Source organism: Notamacropus eugenii, chromosome 2 (assembly GCF_028372415.1).
Source record: "Notamacropus eugenii isolate mMacEug1 chromosome 2, mMacEug1.pri_v2, whole genome shotgun sequence".
In the NCBI taxonomy this organism is placed as follows: domain Eukaryota; kingdom Metazoa; phylum Chordata; class Mammalia; order Diprotodontia; family Macropodidae; genus Notamacropus; species Notamacropus eugenii.
The window spans coordinates 19,032,665-19,051,445 of NC_092873.1; the positions used below are offsets into that span (position 1 = coordinate 19,032,665).

General features: G+C 51.4%; 1 protein-coding gene and 1 long non-coding RNA gene across 3 annotated transcripts; one reads left to right on the forward strand and one right to left on the reverse strand.

The window, feature by feature from the left end:
* Positions 1-1,724: 1,724 nt before the first annotated feature.
* Positions 1,725-15,204, forward strand: PELI3 (pellino E3 ubiquitin protein ligase family member 3). 2 transcript variants are annotated; one of them, XM_072639192.1, is made up of 8 exons: positions 1,725-1,922; positions 2,248-2,323; positions 2,943-3,098; positions 4,323-4,452; positions 4,606-4,707; positions 6,479-6,673; positions 7,994-8,182; positions 13,985-15,204. In XM_072639192.1, exons 3-8 carry the CDS (start codon positions 2,944-2,946, stop codon positions 14,552-14,554), a joined length of 1,341 nt encoding a protein of 446 aa, XP_072495293.1. In that variant the 5' UTR covers positions 1,725-1,922; positions 2,248-2,323; position 2,943; the 3' UTR covers positions 14,555-15,204. The 2 variants fall into 2 exon arrangements, with proteins under 2 accessions (XP_072495293.1, XP_072495294.1); XM_072639193.1 differs by having other exon boundaries at positions 2,259-2,323.
* On the reverse strand, positions 12,437-18,669 carry LOC140524589 (uncharacterized). Its single transcript, XR_011973770.1, has 3 exons — positions 16,940-18,669; positions 15,807-16,596; positions 12,437-15,021 (listed from the first exon to the last, which is right to left on the reverse strand). It is a non-coding gene; the product is annotated as an uncharacterized lncRNA (long non-coding RNA).
* Positions 18,670-18,781: the final 112 nt, after the last annotated feature.

Consider the following 18,781-nt stretch of genomic DNA (forward strand, 5'->3'; position numbering starts at 1 on the left):
CTCCTGGTCTGGCAGCATCGGAGGCTACATGTTAGGAGCCAAAGGTCACCGGAGGGTGTCCAGGGAAGCATCACCAAACTCTGGTCTAATGGGTACTATCTCTGTATAAACTCCTCCAGGTCCAGTATTATGTCTTCCCTATCCTTGTGCTGCCGAGGAGATCAGGCTACATGGGGATGGTGGCCAAGGCTTAAGAAGAAAATTCTTAAGGAGGAAACCTACCAACTGTGGTCAAGCGTCAGAAAGGCCATCCTGTGAAAGGGGGGTGGTGTGTTTATTCTACTTGCTCCCAGAGGACAGAACTGAGTGCAAAGGCTCTGGGTTCCAGAAAGGACGATACTTTCTTAGGCACTGGTGACATTTGAGGACGGCTGACCTCACTTTCAGCTCTGATTCTGTGACTCTGTGTGACCTAACTTAGGAATTTGTGACATGATACTGTGAGTTTGAGTTATCTGTGTCTTTGTCCCCTCACCCTCCCAGACTTTGAGTATCATGTCATCAGGGACCAGTTCAAGCTTCGCCCCTCCTCCATCCCAGCCCCCAGGCCCAGAGCCTACCACATAAATGTTCCTTGCCCTGGTTGCCATCTGTGAATTTACCTATGTTGTTCTCTCAGCTACATCAACATTTGCTGAGCCTGGCTTGGAGACCATTCACTTAACCACCTCAGTTTCCTCATATGCAAAATGCGGATATAATAGCACTTACCTTCCTGGGTTGTTGTGAGACTCAAAAAATAGGCATAAAACACTTTGTAAACCTTAAAACACCATAGAAGTGGTGGGCCTCGAGACCAGCTGTGGAGGGCCAGACAAGGATGGAATTCAGGAACCCTCAGTATGACTACCCTGAGATCAGAAGGAGGGACTTGACACTTCCAGGGAGGGTCCTGTTTCCTGTGTGGGCTGTAGACTGGGTTTTCAAAGATGCTTCTCAGTTTCCTCCCCAGGGTTTGGGGAGGAGTTTTATGTCCCCTCCTCTCTCCTAGTCAGAAACAGATGGACTTGGGAATCTCAGTGTCCTGGTTAAGAACTCAAGCCCTTCCATTTTACAGACAAGGAAACTGAGGCCCATCACATAATTTTCCCAAAGAAACATGGGGAGGAGCACGAGAGATAGGATTTGAATTTGGGTCCTCTAATTCCAGAGCCAGTGGGCCAGGGCAGGGCCAGGCATGAGACTCCACTCCTTGACAGCTGCTCTTTCTCTTTTCCAAGCACACCTGGCTTAGCCACCTTGGCTTTCCCCGATTCCTCCATAGGCTTCAGATCCTTGGGGCCACTTGACCTGTAAGACCAGAGAGCTGGAGGGAACGGTAGGGATAAGTTAGTCCACCTTGCCCATTTTATAGAGGGGAAGAGGGAGGCCCAGAGCCCTGAAGTTACTAGTTGGAGGTTACAGAAGGAGCAAGGGGTAGAGCCGGGATTCCAGCCCCCTGGTCCTCACGCAGGACCCTCTGACCCAGCCCCCGGGCTCCGCTGTCCCCTTGCTCCCCCTCCTCCTCCATCCTTCCCCCCATCACACACACGCACACACACAAGAACCGACAAGGGGGATGTAAGGGAAGGGGGTCCCCGAGCTGAGCCGGAGGAGGCGGGGAAGGAAGGAGGAGGGGCGGAGTCCCACCAGAAGGAGGCGGAGCCTCGGCCGAGGTGCGAAGTTTCGCCGCAGGAGGAGGAGCTCGAGGAGGCGGAGCCCCGGCCCAGGGGGGCGGGATCCGAGGAGGAGGCGGGGCTCTGGGTGGTGCGCGTCCCCCTCCCCTTCCTTGTCCTTCTCGCCCTCCCCCCGACTCTGGGTGTCCCCGTGACGAGCCAGCGCCGTGGTGCCGCCGGGCCGGCCCAGCCCAGCTCGGCCCGGAGCATCCCAGCCCGGTCCAGCCACTGCGGACCTGCCTGCGGCCAGGAGCGCCCCGGGGCTAGGTAAGGGGCCACCCCGGGGGGCGGCCAGAAAGGTGGGCGGGGCCTGGAGGCGGGATGGGGGGACCCTGGAGGGAGGGGGCGGCAGGGGTCCGGGAGTCCAGCGCCCCGCGGCTGTCTGGCAGGGCGCACGCTCTGCGCCCCGGGGCTCCCGTGGGGATCTGCGTAGGTGCTCGGCTCTCCCGCGGCTGCTCCTAGTCCCGCTCCCGAAGCTGCTGCTGTCGCCCCCCCGCGGCGGCTGCGCCTGCCCGTCTCGGGGTGCGCGGCTCGGGCCCCCCCTCCTCTCCCTCCCGCGCGCGTCCCCTGCGTGGCTGTGTTTCCCAAACAGGTTCCCTGCAGGAGGGCGAGTCTGCTGCAGCCTCAGCTCAGGGCGCACCGGGAGGGTCAGAGGAGGAGAGATGAGGGTGAGAGCGAGCCCCCGCCGCGTCCCCAAACACACCGGGACACACACGCAGATGGGCAGATGGGCTGGGGGACCACCACTGGCCCAGGGGAAGCGTAGCCTGCTGAGGGCGGGCAGAGGCAGAGATAAATGGGGAGACGAGGAGAGATACGGGGAGAGACCTGAGGAGCCCCGCAAGGCCGGGGGCAGAGACCGCCCGAAGTGCTCTGCCTAAGAGGGGGACCCCGAGGGCCGATGGGGCTGGGGGCTTCTTACTCCCCGGTGTCCAGAAAGGGGGAAAGCATCTTCTAAGGGGGAGGAATCTTGTCCAGGAGGAAGCCCAGATCCTCTGCTGTTGAGCCAGACTGGGACACATGTCTCTGGAGCCTCAGAGCTTCACTACCCCTGTCCAGGCATCCCCTTCCCTCTATCCCCCCTCCCCCATTACCATGGTAACTAGGCAGCTGGGGGAGGCAAAGGCGGCAGTGTTACCATGGTAATGGGGAAGGTGAAAGGTCCCCCATTCAGAAGAGGGGGAGGCCAGGGGACTGGGGCCCAGATTGGATCCAACTGTTTGGGGGAAGCTGGGTGGAGGGGGAAGTCTGAGCAGCTTTCTCTCTCTCTCCTTGGATCTCTGGTAGGATGGTGTTGGAAGGCAGCACTGACGTGGGGACCCCAGGATCCCTGGGCCTCCGGCAGACCAGCGCCAAAACCCCCCGAATCCTTCCTGCTCCTCCTTCGGACAGTTTGCTGTTGGGCAAGGAGCCTGTCAAATATGGGGAACTCATCGTGCTGGGGTGAGGGCCTGGAGCTAGAGGTCTGGGGTGGAGGGTTGGGCGATGAGGGGAGAGTGCCCAGGAAGACCTGAGGGAGCTCCACAGAGAACACACTGAAAAGCTAGAGCCAAGCTAGGAACTAATGTTAGAAAACATTCGAGGCAGAAAGGGAACTTGATTCATCCCCTTCACTTTACAGAGGGGTAAGCTGAGGTCCACAGAGAGGGAGTGCCGGGCCCAAAGTTGAGCACTTCTCAAGTGGAAAAGCAAAGACTAGAACCCATGCCTCCTAGCTCCCAGGCCAGTGTTCTTTCCTCTCCCCCATGCTGTGGCCTCTGTGTGTCTTTGGAACCTCCTGGCCCTTTCTTTGGACTCTGGGAGGCATTCCTGGGTCCTCTCTCCCAATTCAGTGCCATACAATGGAGCAAACAGTGCTCACTTTCCTGTTCTGTACAGAACCTTGTACTGGGCATGGGGAGAAAGGAAGTTGAGACAGGCACAGACCCTGTCTTCATGGAGCTTTTAGGCACAAAAACAGAGAAGTAGGAGACATGACACAGTATGATCAGAGAGGTGGAAGGAAGGTCTGTGCTGACAGGGGTGATCAGGGCCGGTTCACTGGAGGAGGAGGGGTTAGCGTTGGGCTTTGAAGTGAAGGAGGGAGGGAAGGGCCTTCCCCAGGAAGGGATGGCAGGCAGGCAGGGAACAGAGCATGTAGTTTGGAGAGCATGGAGGGACTTAGGATGAAACCGTGTTTAAAGGGGAGGGTGGGAAGTCGAATTGGAACTTTACTCAGTACACAGCAGATCTGGGTGTAACGAAGATTATTCTGGTAGTGGTCTGAAGGATGCACTGGGCAGGTGGGATGGCCAGGAGGCTGTCACAGGAAGCCAGGCTGGTAGCAAGCAAGCCTGAGCAGAGGCAGAGGGAATAATGTGGAGGACAATTGTGAAGGCTTTGATGGGAGGTAGCCTGAGGACCTACTAGAGCTGACTGGGAATGAGGAAGGAATGGGAAGAGACAACCATGATGCCCAATTCCAGAAGAGGAAAAGCGATTGGATGGTGGTACCCCAGACAGGAATCATGCCAGCAGGGCAAGCAGGAGCACAGGGGAAGAGTAGCCAAGTAGTTTCCAAGGCTCTCAACAGCTCAGTGAGTTATTTCAGGGTCTTCCCAGAAGGTAAGGTGAACCAGCAGTGTGCTGGACTGGAACAGCGCTCCCTGGGCCTTTCTTTCCCCACAGCTACAATGGGTCCCTGGCCAGCGGAGACAAGGGCCGCCGCCGCAGCCGCCTGGCGCTGAGCCGGAGACCCCAGGCCAATGGGGTGAAGCCTGACGTTGTCCACCATATCTCTACCCCACTCGTGTCCAAAGTAAGGGACAGCCCAGGCTTGACATCTCTCCTTGTCCCCTATCCCTTCTTTCCCGAGTTGTAACCTCTCCTTGTAGATCCTACCATGTTCCTAAGGATGCAAGCAAGACCATGGCTAGGGGCTGGATGAGTGATTGTCCCTTCTTCTCCCCAGGCACTGAGTAACCGGGGCCAGCACAGTATCTCCTACACACTCTCTCGGAGCCACTCGGTCATCGTGGAATACACCCACGACAATGACACAGACATGTTCCAGGTATGGCTCTCCCCCTTCCTCAGTCCTTCCTTCATTCCTCCTTCCCTTCCCTCTTTCCCTTCTTCCCTCCTTTCCTTTCTTCCTTCCTTCTCTCCCTCCCTCCTTTCCACACTTAATAAGTGACCTATGGTTTAGAGAGGACACAATCCCTGCTTTCCTAAAGCTGACCTGTTGGGGATCAAGACCAGGCTAGGAAGGTCTAGGTCTGTGATCATGAAAGCAGGTTAGGAGGACCAAGGGACTCAAGAGTGGTGAGCATGTCTGAAGCAACAAATTCTACTCAGCCTAGAGCTGAGTATTATGGGGGAGAGAAGAAAATTCAATTCAGTTCTCATTCAGTACCTGCTCTATGCTAGGCATTGGGTAGGGAGGGTAAAGACAAAGTCTCTGCCCTCACGGAGTTTATAGTCTAATATGCACAGATGACTGATAGAAGGCATCAGGTACAGGTGGCAGTACATATATAGTATGTACATACATAAAGATACAAATATACATACACACACATATACTGCTAGGATTGTGGAAAAAGGAGAGTGCACTTCTAGCTGAGGAGATCAGGGAGGACTTTTCAGAGGACATGTCATTAGAGCCAGGTCTTGTAGGATGGGAAGCTTTGACAGGCAGCTAGGCAGTGGCTTGGAGAGAGATCAGAACTGAAATCCTGCCATGGACACTTAGTAGCTCCGTGACCCTGGGCAAGACATGAAACTCAGCTTCCTCCTTTGCAAAATGAGATTATAATAGCACCTACCTCCCAGGGTTGCAAAGAAACAACACAACTGAAGTACTTTGCAAATATTAGATTATAGATAAAGGGAGCTAGAAGAGAGAGTCTTCCTGTAGTCTAGAGAGTCCACTGTCTCCCTAAGCATCATTTCCTTTCTCTGAGCCTCGATTTCTATATCTGTCATATGGGGATAATAACAGTCTCACTGCCTGCCTCCTGAGGTTGGCGAGAGGAAAGCATTGCATAAATCCTACCTCATTGGAGAAAGAGGAATCATTCTAGACAGTTTAGTAGAAAGAAAAGGAGATTGAGAATCAGAGGACCTGAGTCCAAACTCCTGGCTTTGTCACAAAAGATAAAATAGATTGTTTCTATTAGATAAAAAAGCTGTTACACAAGTAAAATCAATATAGCTAGTAAAAGAAAGGAAGGAGTTGACTGGGGAAAAAAACTTTTAATCCAGTATCTCTGGTAGGGGTTTGATATATATGAAACAGATACAAATAGGTAAGACCAAGAACTATTCCTCAATAGCTCAGTAAAAAGAGGAAATGAGCAAAGACTTGTCAAATCCAGGGTCTACTTCTCATACCTGTGTGACTTTGGGTAAGAAGCTTCAGCTCTCTGGGTCTGTTTGCTCATAGGTAAAATGAGGGGGTTGCACTAGGTGACTTCTGAGGTTCCTCCTAGCCTCCCTCCAATACTGATTCTAAGTCACCTGTGGCCTTGGTTCTCTCCCAGCCCCTTTAGAACCAACCCTGCCATGCCCTGGGGAAAGAAATTGCTGAATGGTTCCTGGTAGAAGGTGGGAGGTCCTGAGAGAGTCAAAGCAGTGCTGGATTTGGAGAGGAAGGACCTGGTCTCTTACCTGTCTTCCTGTCCAGGTCTCTGTTGGGAGGAAGGACTCTGTGAGCCTTCACATCCCATAGAAGTGAGTGTTAGGTCAATGCTGCTTGTCCATCCTCAAATAGTCACCATCATTCTCTACCCCTCCCCCACCTGCTTCCCTGGTGGGAGGGTGGGGGGAGTGGGGACTCACAGATTGGCCGATCTACGGAGAACATGATCGACTTCGTGGTCACTGACACAAGCCCGGGGGGAGTAGCTGGGGAGGGCCCTACTGCACAGAGCACCATCTCACGGTACGCCTGCCGGGTCATCTGTGAACGCTGGCCCCCCTACACCGCACGGATCTATGCCGCTGGCTTTGATGCTTCCAGCAACATCTTCCTTGGAGTGAGTGAGTCCCACAGGGAAGGAATCAGGGCTGGAGTGGGGGGTGATATAGAGGGGAAGAGGACATGTGTCCCCTGGATGGTCTTGGAGGAAAATGGCACCCACAGAGCAGATGGGAGCAGGACATGCTTGGAAACAAAGATGGCGAAGGTCAGGTTTGACGAGTGGGTACCCTGGGATCCAGACAGGACCAATCAATCCCCCTTGGGATTGAATTCCAGTGACTTCCTGTTACCTCCAGGGCCAAATACAAGTCCCTTCTTGGCATCAAACACCCATTTAATCTTTCTTTCTAACCCTTGTACACCTACACACCCTCTAAGGTCCACTGACTGCCCCTCCAGCAGTTCATTTCTCAACTCTAGGTCTTTGCCCTGATTGTCCCTCATGCTCAAAAACTCCCCCTCCTCACCTCTGCCTCTTACACAAACTCTTTCCTTACCTTCCTCCACTTTGTCCCCTTCACCATCACCTTGTTTTGTTTCTACCTACATAGGTGTAGCCTCCTCTCTAAGGCCTCCCTGATGGAATATAAGCCCCAGGAGGGCAGGGCCTGGTACTGTGTCTGGCACCAACAAATAGGAAGCTTCTATGTGTGCACAACATTGCGCTAAATTGTGAGGGAAAGTGTGCCAGTGCAAACGTTTAGCTAAGTCCTGCTCTTGTGGAGCATGCCACTGAGGAGAGGCTGAAAGGCAAGGAGAGATGTAATTGTGATCCACAACATTTCACAAAAATGTATACTCTGTGAGGAGGAAGTGGAAGGTTGTTACTACTGAAATGGGGATCTGTCCTCCTTCTGAAGGAGACACACCTTGACACACATTCCTGAAGAACAACAGGAATTCAGCGGTATAGTTTGACGTTTATTAAACTCCTTCTGTATACAAAACCCTCGCCCTCCAGGAGCTGTCCCTATGCTAAGGCAATAGAACTGGTACACAAGTCACGAAGTTTGCGATGGGAAATGATACAGTTCATAGAGAGACGCAGCAGATGGGCACTGAGGAGGGGTCACGACAATCAGGCCACCCATAAACGTGTTAAGAGAGTGCCTGGCTTGGTGCTAAGTGCTAAGGATGCAAATGGCAAAAGTCAGGCCCTGCCCTCCAGGACATTATAGTCTAATGGGAGAAAGGGGTCAATTCTGAGCATGCATTCACAGAGCTGGAAGAGGGAATGGGAAGTCCCGAGGATAAACAGCAGGGTCCCCCCTGGACCAGGCTGAAAAGGGGAGGGAGAACATTGCAGACACAGGGGCAGAGGCAGCTGCCCGAAGGGGGGAGCTCACAGGGTGTGACTGCTTCTCCCTGGTGCCAGGAGCGAGCAGCCAAGTGGCGGACTCCCGATGGGCTGATGGATGGCCTGACCACTAACGGTGTCCTGGTGATGCACCCCGCCGGCGGCTTCTCCGAGGGCTCCTTGCCTGGTGTCTGGAGGGAGATCTCTGTCTGCGGAAATGTGTATACTCTGCGGGACAGCCGCTCTGCCCAGCAGCGGGGGAAGCTGGTAGGGGTCCTGCCACTGTGGATGGGAGTCTGTCTCTCTGGGCCCTGAACCTGCCCTGGTGACTGCTGGGACGCTTGCCCTCTGACAATCCTGTCCAGAGTCTAGATCTTATGTTCTCCCCAATGTAAGGCCCAGTGTGGCCAGGAGACAGCTCCATGGGGGTTGGGGAGGGGCAGAAAGGAGGCAATCCTTATGGGAAATCTCTCTCCTAAGTCCAAAGAGTAGGCTCAAAGCCCAGGAAACTCTGACAAGTGCTAAATACCCCACAGCATTATTGTACAGAAGGAAAGAGATCAGAGCTGGAAGGGGCCTTAGAATATGGAATATGAGACCTACAGAGAGCTTAGAACATAGAACGCCAGAGGTAGGAGAGGGACCTTAGAACATGTATTGTCAGAGCTGGGAACAGCCTTAGAATATGGAATATGAGACCTATAGGGAGCTTAGAATATGGAATATCAGAGGTAAGAGAGGTTTCTTAGAACCTGGAATGTTAGAGCTTGGAGGGCAGGGAGAGGAACCTTAGAACAGAGGATGTTGAAGCTGGGCGGGGTCTCAGGCATCACCCAGTCCCAGTAAAACACAGGATCATAGATCTAGTGCTGGAAGGGGCTTCAGAGATCATCTACTCCAACCCCTTCATTTTACATATGAGGAAACTGAGGCCCAGAGAGATGAAGTGACTTGTCCACAGTCACACAGGTAATGAGTTTCAGGGGTGGGATTTGATCTCAGTTCCATCCATCCTAGAAGGAGGAGCCCTTCCACTCTACTTTAACAAAAGGGTGGGATTTCCACAGCACCAAAGACAGCTGTGTTATGTGTCCTTTTTAAGAGGTGGTGTGGCAGCCTGCGCTCAGAACCAAGAACACCTGGGTTCTAATCCTGCCTTTGACCTTTACTGGCTCTGTAACCCTGAGAAAGTCACTCACCTCCCTAAGCCTCTGTTTCCTCCCCCGTAAAATGCAGCTGCTAGGGGCTGCTAGCGGGTTGTAGTGAGGCTCAGATGAGACAATGAGGGGGCTGTAGAACTGTGGAATAAATAGTGTTAGGGTTCTCCTCACTGCTACTCCTCCATAAAAAGATGAATGTGCAGCCTGAGCAGGTGGGCTTAGGACAGGGTGAGGTTTATAAGGAGTCGGAGCCTGCTAGTTTCCTGAGCTTTCAAGCTGGAAGATACTTTGAGAGAAGTCTAGGTCAATCCCCACATCTTACAAATGGAGAAACCAAGGCCTGGAGAGGAGAGGGGACTTATCCAAGGTCACAGAATGGTGGAGGGGGAAGGGACTTCAGCTCAAGCATGAAAGGAATCCCTCTAGAACATGCATCACATGGTCACATCCAGTCTCTGCTTGAAGACCTCTCAAGCAGGTCAGATGAGGCCAGAACACAGAGGGGCCAACCCCACATTACTCTTGGGAGCTCTGACCCTTCTCAATGCAACTCAGCTGCATGCTCCCCTCTGATGGGTATGCATTCTACAATCCACTAAAAAGCCTGAAATCTTTTTTGTTTAACAAACTATTGGATGCAGGGCACCTCTGCCCCCATCCTTTATATTTACCCCTACTGAATTTCTTTTTTTTATTTTAAAATTAATTTATGTTTAGTTTTCAAAATGAATTTTTTTAAAATAAGTTTTTATTTAAATTTTCTGTTTTTTACATCACCATAGTAGACCATTATCCCTCCCCTTCCCTTTCCATAACACAAATAATATTTTTTTAGGGAGAAAAAAATTAGCACAACTGATCAATACATTGACAAAGTCTGAAAACATGTGCAGAGTGGGAGCCCTGTGAATCTCCCACCTCCATGAAGGGGCAGGTTAGGGATGTCTTCTCATCTCTCTTGATCTGAGTCCCACATATCTATAATTTTGTTACACTTGCTTTTGATGTTTGATGTCCCTGTTCTTTCTGTTTACATTGTTGTGGTCCCTGTGTAGATTGCTTTCTTGGTCTGCATCAGTTCTGATAGTTCTTCCCAGATTTCTTTATATTCATCACACATATTATTTCTTCCAGCCCAATATTCTTTTATATTCACATACCACAATTTGTGTAGCCATTCCTCAGTTGGTGGGTATCTACTTTGTTTCCAATTCTTAGCTATCACAAAAAGCTCTACTATAAATATATTGGAATATATGGGGACTTTCTCCTTATTGATGGCTTCCTGGGGGTATAAGCCCAGTAAAGAGTCTCTGGTTCAGTGGGCATGGACATTTTAGTTACTTTATTTGCATAATTCCAAACTGTTTTCCAAAATGATTGCACTATTTCATAGGTCCACCAACAATGTATTAGTGTGCCTCTCTTTCCACAACATCTCCAACATTGAACGTTGGACCACTGTTGGTCATTTTTGCCAGTTGGCAGTGTGAGGTTGTTTTCATAGTTGTTTTGATTTGCATTATATTATTAGTGATTTGGAGCATTTTTTCATGTGGTAGTGAATACTTTGGAGTTCTTTTAAGAACTGTATCTATTTTAAGAACTGATTATTCAGGAATGGCAATTAGTTTTATATATATATGGATATATTATACGCACATATACATACACACAGACACATACATATACACACATATACATACATTATATATACATACATATACCAAACCCTTAACAGAGAAATTTGATACAAAGATTTTTTTTTCCATTTAACCACTTCTTTTTCTGTCTTAGATGCATTAATGTTGTCTGAGCAGAAGCTTTTCAGTTACAGTTTGCCTCTTTTGCTGTAGACACAATATTATATATCTTCAGTTATTTTACTTTAGTCTTGTTTTAGGGTGGCCTTGTTTCTCCTGGTTTCTTCCCCTCTTCTCATTTGATATTTCCTCCCCCCCTTCTCCCCTTCAACTAGTCTGTTCCTTAGTTTTGAAATTTCATTTTTTGTGCCTCTTTCTAACAACGATTTCTCTCACTCTCTTCATTATCCATCTTTTCTTTCTGTTTACTCTAGATCCTTGTTCTCTGATTCATGACCCCTAGAATTATCTGTTCCCTCTCTTTTCTCTGTATTCTTCATGCAGTTGAGGCTTCCAAAGTATCCATTCTGGGTTCTCCCCTCTAGGTGCCTTCTAACATTGCCCTGTAGGGCTTGCCCCATGGATTCCCCATTTCTATTGTGCCTCATTTCCAGAATAAGCCAAAGACTACAGATATCAGAGAGGACACTGTCCCCCCACCAGGTCCCTGATTATGGAGCCCATATTGATCTATACCTGCATTTTCCTGGAAAATTCCATGTTCTCCTACTCTTTCAGATGCCGGGAACTCCAGGGGTTCCAATTCCCCTCTTCCCAGGACAGGTAGACTTTTGAGGGACCAAAATCCCCAGGCCTCATCCAGTATAAGGTCCTCATCTCCCTTCACCCATTGGAGCATTCATCAGTGGAACCCCCTCCCACTTCCAAAGCAGGACTCCTTCCTTCCTTTTGCCCTTTTCAACCATTTTCTCTTCTTCTCACCTACTCTCCTGTAGGCTTTTTCTGAAACCACACAGTTCTCCTTCTCCTTGTTGATTTGAGCCTAGTACATCACTCCCTCCTCTCTATCCCCCTGCTCCCCTCCCCCTTTATCTACCCTCCCATGTTGTAATGTAGTCCCACAGAAGCAGCAGAGGATCTCCAGGTTCTATCCATAATGCTCCCCTTTCACTATTACCTGTCAGATTTCTGTCCTCACCATTGTCTCCTTGTGGACCTTTAGGATGAAGTGTGTCTCTTCCTGGGCTTCCTGTGGTCACTGTTGCTGCTGCTGCTGGCCTCACCCACTGTATTTTATTCATTCCTCCTATATTTCTGTGGTTTGGGGTGTTTTGGATACAAACCTTCTCTTCAGTTCTGGCTTTCTTTCTAAAAATTTCTAAAAAAATTTCAAATTCTTCTTTATTATTGAACATCCATCTTTGGTCCCATGTGGTTAAGCAGGACAGGTCACCCTGGGCTGCATCCTCAGCTTCACTGCTCTTCAGAACATGTTGTTCCATTCTCTCCTCCTTTTCTAGTGGGTGTAGAATAGTCTTGCTTTATTCAAATACCCTTTCCTTTGTATTTGAAAGTCTTTCTCCTCATGGCTTGCAGAACTTGTTTCTGGATTGAATTATTAAATTTAACCACTATATATCTTGAAGTCTGCAGCCTTGGTTTGTTTGGTTTTTTTCCTGGAGGCAATCTGAATTCTTTCATTTGGAATTTTACTTTCTATGTTCAGAATTTCTAGTTACTTTTCTTCTATTATTTCCTTTATTACGGCATTAAGAGTTTCTATCCTATTATGTTCTCTTGGAAAACTTAAAATCCTTAGGTTGTCTCTGCAACACTCAAGATGTGCAGATTTTGCTCGCATAGTGAGCATTTTTTCTTTTAACGTTCTCATTCTTTTCTTCTACGTTGTCTTTTTCTTTGTGTTTACATTCTTGGTCTATTCATCTCTCTTTTGTTTCTTTGGTGAGGTTTGCCATTGCAGATTCCAGTTTTTCCATTCTGTTCATTATTTTTGCTGCACAGGCCATAAATTCTGCTCTCATCATTCTCATTTATCTTTTAAATCACTTAGGAGCAGCATGTTGTGGTTCCATGTTCTCACCTTCTGCAGAGTCTTCTGTCTCGTCAAGTGTTGGATCATTTTCCTTTATTTTGCAGTATTTACTCATAGATGTCTGAACTCATTTATCTGGAGACCGTGTTTCCTTGTTTATTTGTTTATACTCAAGGTTTTTGAGTTTTCTTCTTCCTGAGATCTTTGATATTTCCAGTATTTTTCCCTCTTAATTTTCCTCATCACTCACTTCCTGACTCCCTCCCCTCTGATTGTGGTTTCCTTAGGGACTGGATCTCAAAGAGTTTCAGCTCCTCCTAACTGGGGCATTCATAGTTCACCAATATAGATTTCTGCCCCAGCTGATGTTCTACGTGATCAGAACTGGCTCCAGCTGGATGCAGTGCTCTTCCCTCAGGCCTGGTGGAGTGCCTCGTAGTTCCCCAACACATGGCGTCCTGTGCTGGTGACCTGTCCCATCCTCTCTGTTTCTCAGTTCTCTGACCCAGCACTGGTTGATCTGAGCTTTCAGCTACCCAGAAACACCTGGACTCCTGATGGGCTATGCATGGACAAGCTAGCTGCCGAGGTCCAGGCAAACTTTGACAGCCTAGAGCTGGGGTGCCTAGAACACTGAAAAAAGGGAAAGGGGACAAGGTGCAGGGTGGATTTTGATGTAAACCTCTGTTGTGTGCGTGGGTCTCTAGCCTTAGGACAGCAGGTGGGAGCCAGCAGAGGGGATCAGAGAGAGCTGTCAGTGAGTATCAGCTCCTGGCTTGTTGAGTTTTGATCTTGTTCTCTGTTTTTTACCCTCCTTTGGATTCTGGGTGTCCTAGATGGGAGAGACTGATGTTGCTTTATCTTTGGAGAATAATGTCTGTTTTGGAGAGGTTTGAGAGGTCATGGGGATCGGAGAAAATGTCTACCACCTTGTTGTAATATGACCCAGAAGTCCCCGGTATTGAATTTCACTGATGCTCAAGCCTGGTTTCCTGGGTCAGTCTGGGGAAGAATTCCTGGCATAGACAGTCCTATCCATGTAATGGGCAGAAAGGAATATGAGATTAAACAGGAAACAGAACAGATAGTGACTCGGCAGCAGCCCCCGGTCTACAAGCCAGGTGACTGAGCCTCTAAGTGGCCTTGGACATGCCCCATGCCCTTCCCCCAAGCCCAGGGCTCTTGCCATTGCACAGCCCCAGCCTCTGTCCTGGAGCTCCTCCCTCTCTAACTCTGTCATCACCTTCCCCAGGTGGAGAACGAGTCCAACGTGCTTCGGGATGGCTCCCTTATCGATCTGTGTGGGGCCACCCTCTTGTGGCGCACTCCAGCTGGCCTCCTTCGGGCACCCACCCTGAAGCAGCTGGAGGCCCAGAGGCAAGAAGCTAATGCAGCCCGGCCCCAGTGCCCTGTGGGGCTCAGCACCCTGGCTTTCCCCAGCCCGGCCCGAGGCCGAGATGTCCCCGACAAGCAGCAGCCGTGGGTGTATGTACGCTGTGGCCATGTCCACGGCTACCACAGCTGGGGCTGCCGGAGGGAGCGGGGTCCACAGGAGCGTGAGTGCCCCCTGTGCCGCCTGGTGGGGCCCTATGTGCCCTTGTGGCTGGGCCAAGAGGCAGGGCTGTGCCTGGACCCTGGGCCCCCAAGTCATGCCTTTGCACCTTGTGGCCACGTCTGCTCTGAGAAAACAGCCCGCTACTGGGCCCAGACACCGCTGCCCCACGGCACCCATGCCTTCCATGCTGCCTGTCCCTTCTGTGGGGCTTGGCTCACAGGGGAGAATGGCTGTGTCCGCCTTATCTTCCAGGGCCCTCTGGACTAGGGCAGGAGTGTGAGTCTCCTGGCTCCAGGCTGAGGTCCCCCAGCTCTGGGACCCAGGTCTCTTAGCTCCTGCTGTATCAGACTAGAGAGATGGGACAGCCCTCTGGGGCTGCCGTTGGTGGGACTGAAAGGCACCTCTGGCCCTGGCGGCACTGACTCGTGGTGTCTGTAAGATGAAGCAGTTCCCCCCCAGGACGTCTGCCTGGATGCTCGCTCAGACTGAGGGGGGTCCAGGTGGAGGGAGGGGTGCAGATCACATTCCCGGATCTGCATCACTCTCCAGTGACGGCTCCTCTGGATTGGCTGGAGTAGGGTGGGGTCCCTGTGGCTCTCCTCCATTCACTATCTGATGGACAAAGTCTCTGGTGCCAGGATTTCCCCTCTTGCTTCATCGGATCCAACGTCTAGGCTGGTCCCGGGGACGCCTCCGCCCCGCACGTCCCCCATCATGCCGTGTAACACTGTGCCCTGGCGGCAGGGAAGGAGGGAGTCTGGGAGGGTGGCATCCCCTCCCCCCTGCCCTGCCGTGCTGCTCGCCCCCTGGCAGAAGAGCCGTCCCAGGCCTGAGCCCTTTGCAGTCTCCAGCTGCTCAGACCTTCCTGCTGCTACCCCCCGGGTCTCTTTATAAACCTCACTGCTCGGCTGCCCTTCTCTGGTGTCCTGTGCTGCCTCTGGTTATTGGGGGGAGGCAGGGAGGCAGGGACAGGGAGGGGCCTAGAGAATGAACCTAGTGAAACCCTCCCTGACCCTGAGGAGGAATCTATCCTAGGAACAGAGAGAAGAGCATGGGGAAAGCCCAGCTGAATGAGCCCGGCGTCCTGCAGCTGATCAGGAGTGGAGAACCCCCTTTCTCTGTCCTCCCAATATGCAGTGGCCCATCCCATTTCCTAGGTCACATAGTGCCCAAGCTCCACAACCAGCTCTCCTTCAGGGGCACTTCCCCAGGTATGGCCAGGCTGTATGCCCACTTCTGGGGCTGTGACCTGGCTAAGTCCATCAGAAAAGAGGGAGAGATGGGCCAGCTCCCTGCAGAGGATGAGTGATTGGGGGGGGGGGGGTTGGCTGAAGGGAGCTATGTCCAACATGTACATGAACAAACAAGCCCAGCTGGCATCACCAGCGCTGGAACTGGACTAGACAGCCCTGTGTCACCCTGGGGCAAGGCTGGCCGAGCATCCTCAGGACTCAGCCAGTCTGCTGCTGGAGAAGGCGCAGGATGGCCTTAGACAGGGCTGGATCAGTGAGCCGCTTACCTGGTCAGCAGCTTCTGAGAGGAGGAAGAGTGCCATCTGCTCAATTCCTGTGATGATTCTTGCTAAACGCATTTCTATTCTGTTGTCCAGTCATTTCAATTGTGTCTGACTCTCTGTGACCCCATCTGGGGTTTTCTCGGCAAAGGTAATGGAGAAGTTTGCTGCTTCCTTCTTCGGCTCATTTTACAGATGAGGAAACTGAGGCAGACACAGTTAAGTGACTTGCCCAGGGTCACACAATTAGTAAGTGTCTGAGGTCTCCTTTGAACTAGGGTAAATAAGCCTTCCAGACTCCAGGCTCTGCGCACCATGGCGCCACCTAGCGGCCCATGTAGGCTGACAAGGAAGTAAAAATCATGTCAAAATGTAACCATTTCTAAAATTGCACAATATTTCTAGGTCGTTATTTTAAATTGTTGCATCCCATAAATTTTAGTGTCCTGGGACAAAACCAATCACCCTTCTTTAGTTTCAGCTCCAGGAAGCATATCGAGATAATCAGATGCTGATATTTTCCTGTTACTATAACTTTTAAGGCTTAAAAAGTTTCTTCCTCAGAACAGCCTCCTGCAGCAGTGCAAATATAACTACCCCATTTAGAGATAAGAAAACAAGCAGATCGACCTGGCCACAGTCACGAGGCTCAGTGATGTTGTAACATCAGGTCTTTCACCTCTGTCCTTTGCCCTCTTCAATAAGGAGGCCACCAGGCCGTGGCACAGGGCTAAGCTGAATGGGTTTTTTCCAAATGTTATGATGGCTATCTTTTCATTTGATCTCCACAACAACCCTGAAAGAAAGGTGGAAGAGATAGAATCACCCGCATTGTTCGGATGGGTTATTATTTTCTATATGTAGGAGTAAGAGCACTGAATTTGGAGCCCAAGGTTTGGGGTTTACATTCTAGCTCTGCTGAGTAGTGATATCTGTGCAACCTTGAGCTAGTCACTTATTTCTGGGAGTCTCAGTTTGGCCATCTGTTAAATGGGGAGTTAGGTTGCTCTAGCCAAGAATTCATCACTCCATGGCCAGCATCCTGGGGGTGAACTTCTCCATTCTAATCTAGAAAGCAGTCTCCAGCCTTGGACAGTTTGTTTCATCCTCCAAAACCCCTCCAAGGTGATAAGACTTACCTGTGCTTGCATTCCACTGGCAGTGCAGGGTCACTTCCATGTTATACTGAGCACCCAGAGGGGGATTTCAGGCCCAGAATTAAGTAGGAGGAGGAGAGTAGGCCCGGTGGCCTTTGAGATCTTGCAAACTTCTTCTAATGACCACGGGCATCTTCCTGAAAGGAAGGCCTGTCTTTTTAATGCCAGCCTCTTCTGGAAGACGGGCGGTACCTGTGGGTCAGGGAATGTCATGATCTCTGAAAAATAGAGGTGAAAATCTGCCAAAGGCAATGGAGAGGACTATGGCAGGTGGGTGTCCTCCAAGACACAAGTTAAGTGACCCAAAGGACAAGAGAGCCACTGGACAGATGGAGCACTCTACTGGTATGTTCTAGACTTCAAGTGAAAGCATGGAAAGGCCACGGCACTTTCAATGTGAACTTTGGGGAGGCCAAGGACAAAGTTAGACAGGATGATAAAGCATCATTAGTGGAGTTAGAGTCAGAAGGGACTTTGCAGGTCATCTGGTCCAGCTCCTGCATTTTACAGATGAGGAAAATGAGGACCCGAGAAGTAGAGGAGAGCACAAGTCTCAGCTTAGGGCAGTTAGGGATTGCAGGAAGTATCTAAGAGAATGCCAATCACAAGATGAGATCCAAGAGGTCTAATCTAAAAAGATGAAGTATAATCAAGATAATGTAAAGTTTGAAACTTGGGTCCAAATAAATCAACCACACAACCAAGTGACATGGGGTGCCTGGCTAGACATGTTCCTATGACCAAGCTCTGACTTGCCCAAGGTCCCCCAAGTAAGTTATAGAGCCAGGATTTAAAGCCGGGTTGTCCTGCTCCGTTCTGGTATCTTTCCTGTACAAGACGCTCCTCCATCATCCCAGAGAATACCCCAGGGGGAGGAGAGGGCAGTTAGCTGAGATCTAAGGTCCTCTCTTGCTACTGGGGCCCTCCCCAGCCTCCGGGCTTGTCCCTGCCTAAGGGAAGTCGGGGACCATGTGGTCAATGGGACCATAAGAACGTGGAAATCACAGAGAAAGGCCTCTGGGGAGAGGAGAAGTGAGAGCCCAGAGGCAAGCGCCTCAGCCCACACCACCCAGCCTCCTTTCTTTCCAAGCGTCCTCTGGGTGACAAGGAAAGTGGGGGAGGGGGTAACCAAAGCAGCCTGGCAGCGCGAGAGAGGAGAGCCCTGGGCTTGGAGGCCCAGCCTCGGCTTTCTTTGGTTCTGTTTTGTTAGCTTCCAGCGGGAAGGGTGAGGGCAGGGAGGCCTCAGGTGGGGCCACTAGCTGCCCCTCAGGATGCCCACACTGCCCGCGGGGGGCACCACCGGCCGTCTCTTCTGCTTAGAGACTCGGGCTAAAGAGAGGAGGCGCGTCTGCACGTGGGCCACACGTGCTCGGCCATGACTGCAGGCTTGGGGACCACGCGAGGCTTTGGGGGGCAGCCGGGGTCCTCCATCCGCGCCCCCCATCGGGGTGACTGACTCGGGGAGGTCACCCTCAGTTTCCTCATCCGTAAATGGGCCGGAGAAGCGGAGGCGGCCCCGCAATCCTCTCCGCGGCCTGCTTCTTCTCTCACCCCACGCCCTTCATCACGGCTCCCCAGCCGCCAAGGCCCCGCCTCAAGGGCCACCTCTCACGGTACAGACGACTAAGCCAGGCCGGAGGGGCCCCGGAGAGGCCCGGCCTATAAGGGTCAGAGCCACCCCCGGGGGAGCGAAGGACGGAGATCCCGGAAGGGAGCGGCGCGCGGGCCAATCCCCAGCAGCCCCGGCAGCACGTGCGGGAGGAGGCGGAGACAGGAAGGAGGGGGGTGGGGCCGGCGCGATGGCCCGAGCGATCATTGGTCGCA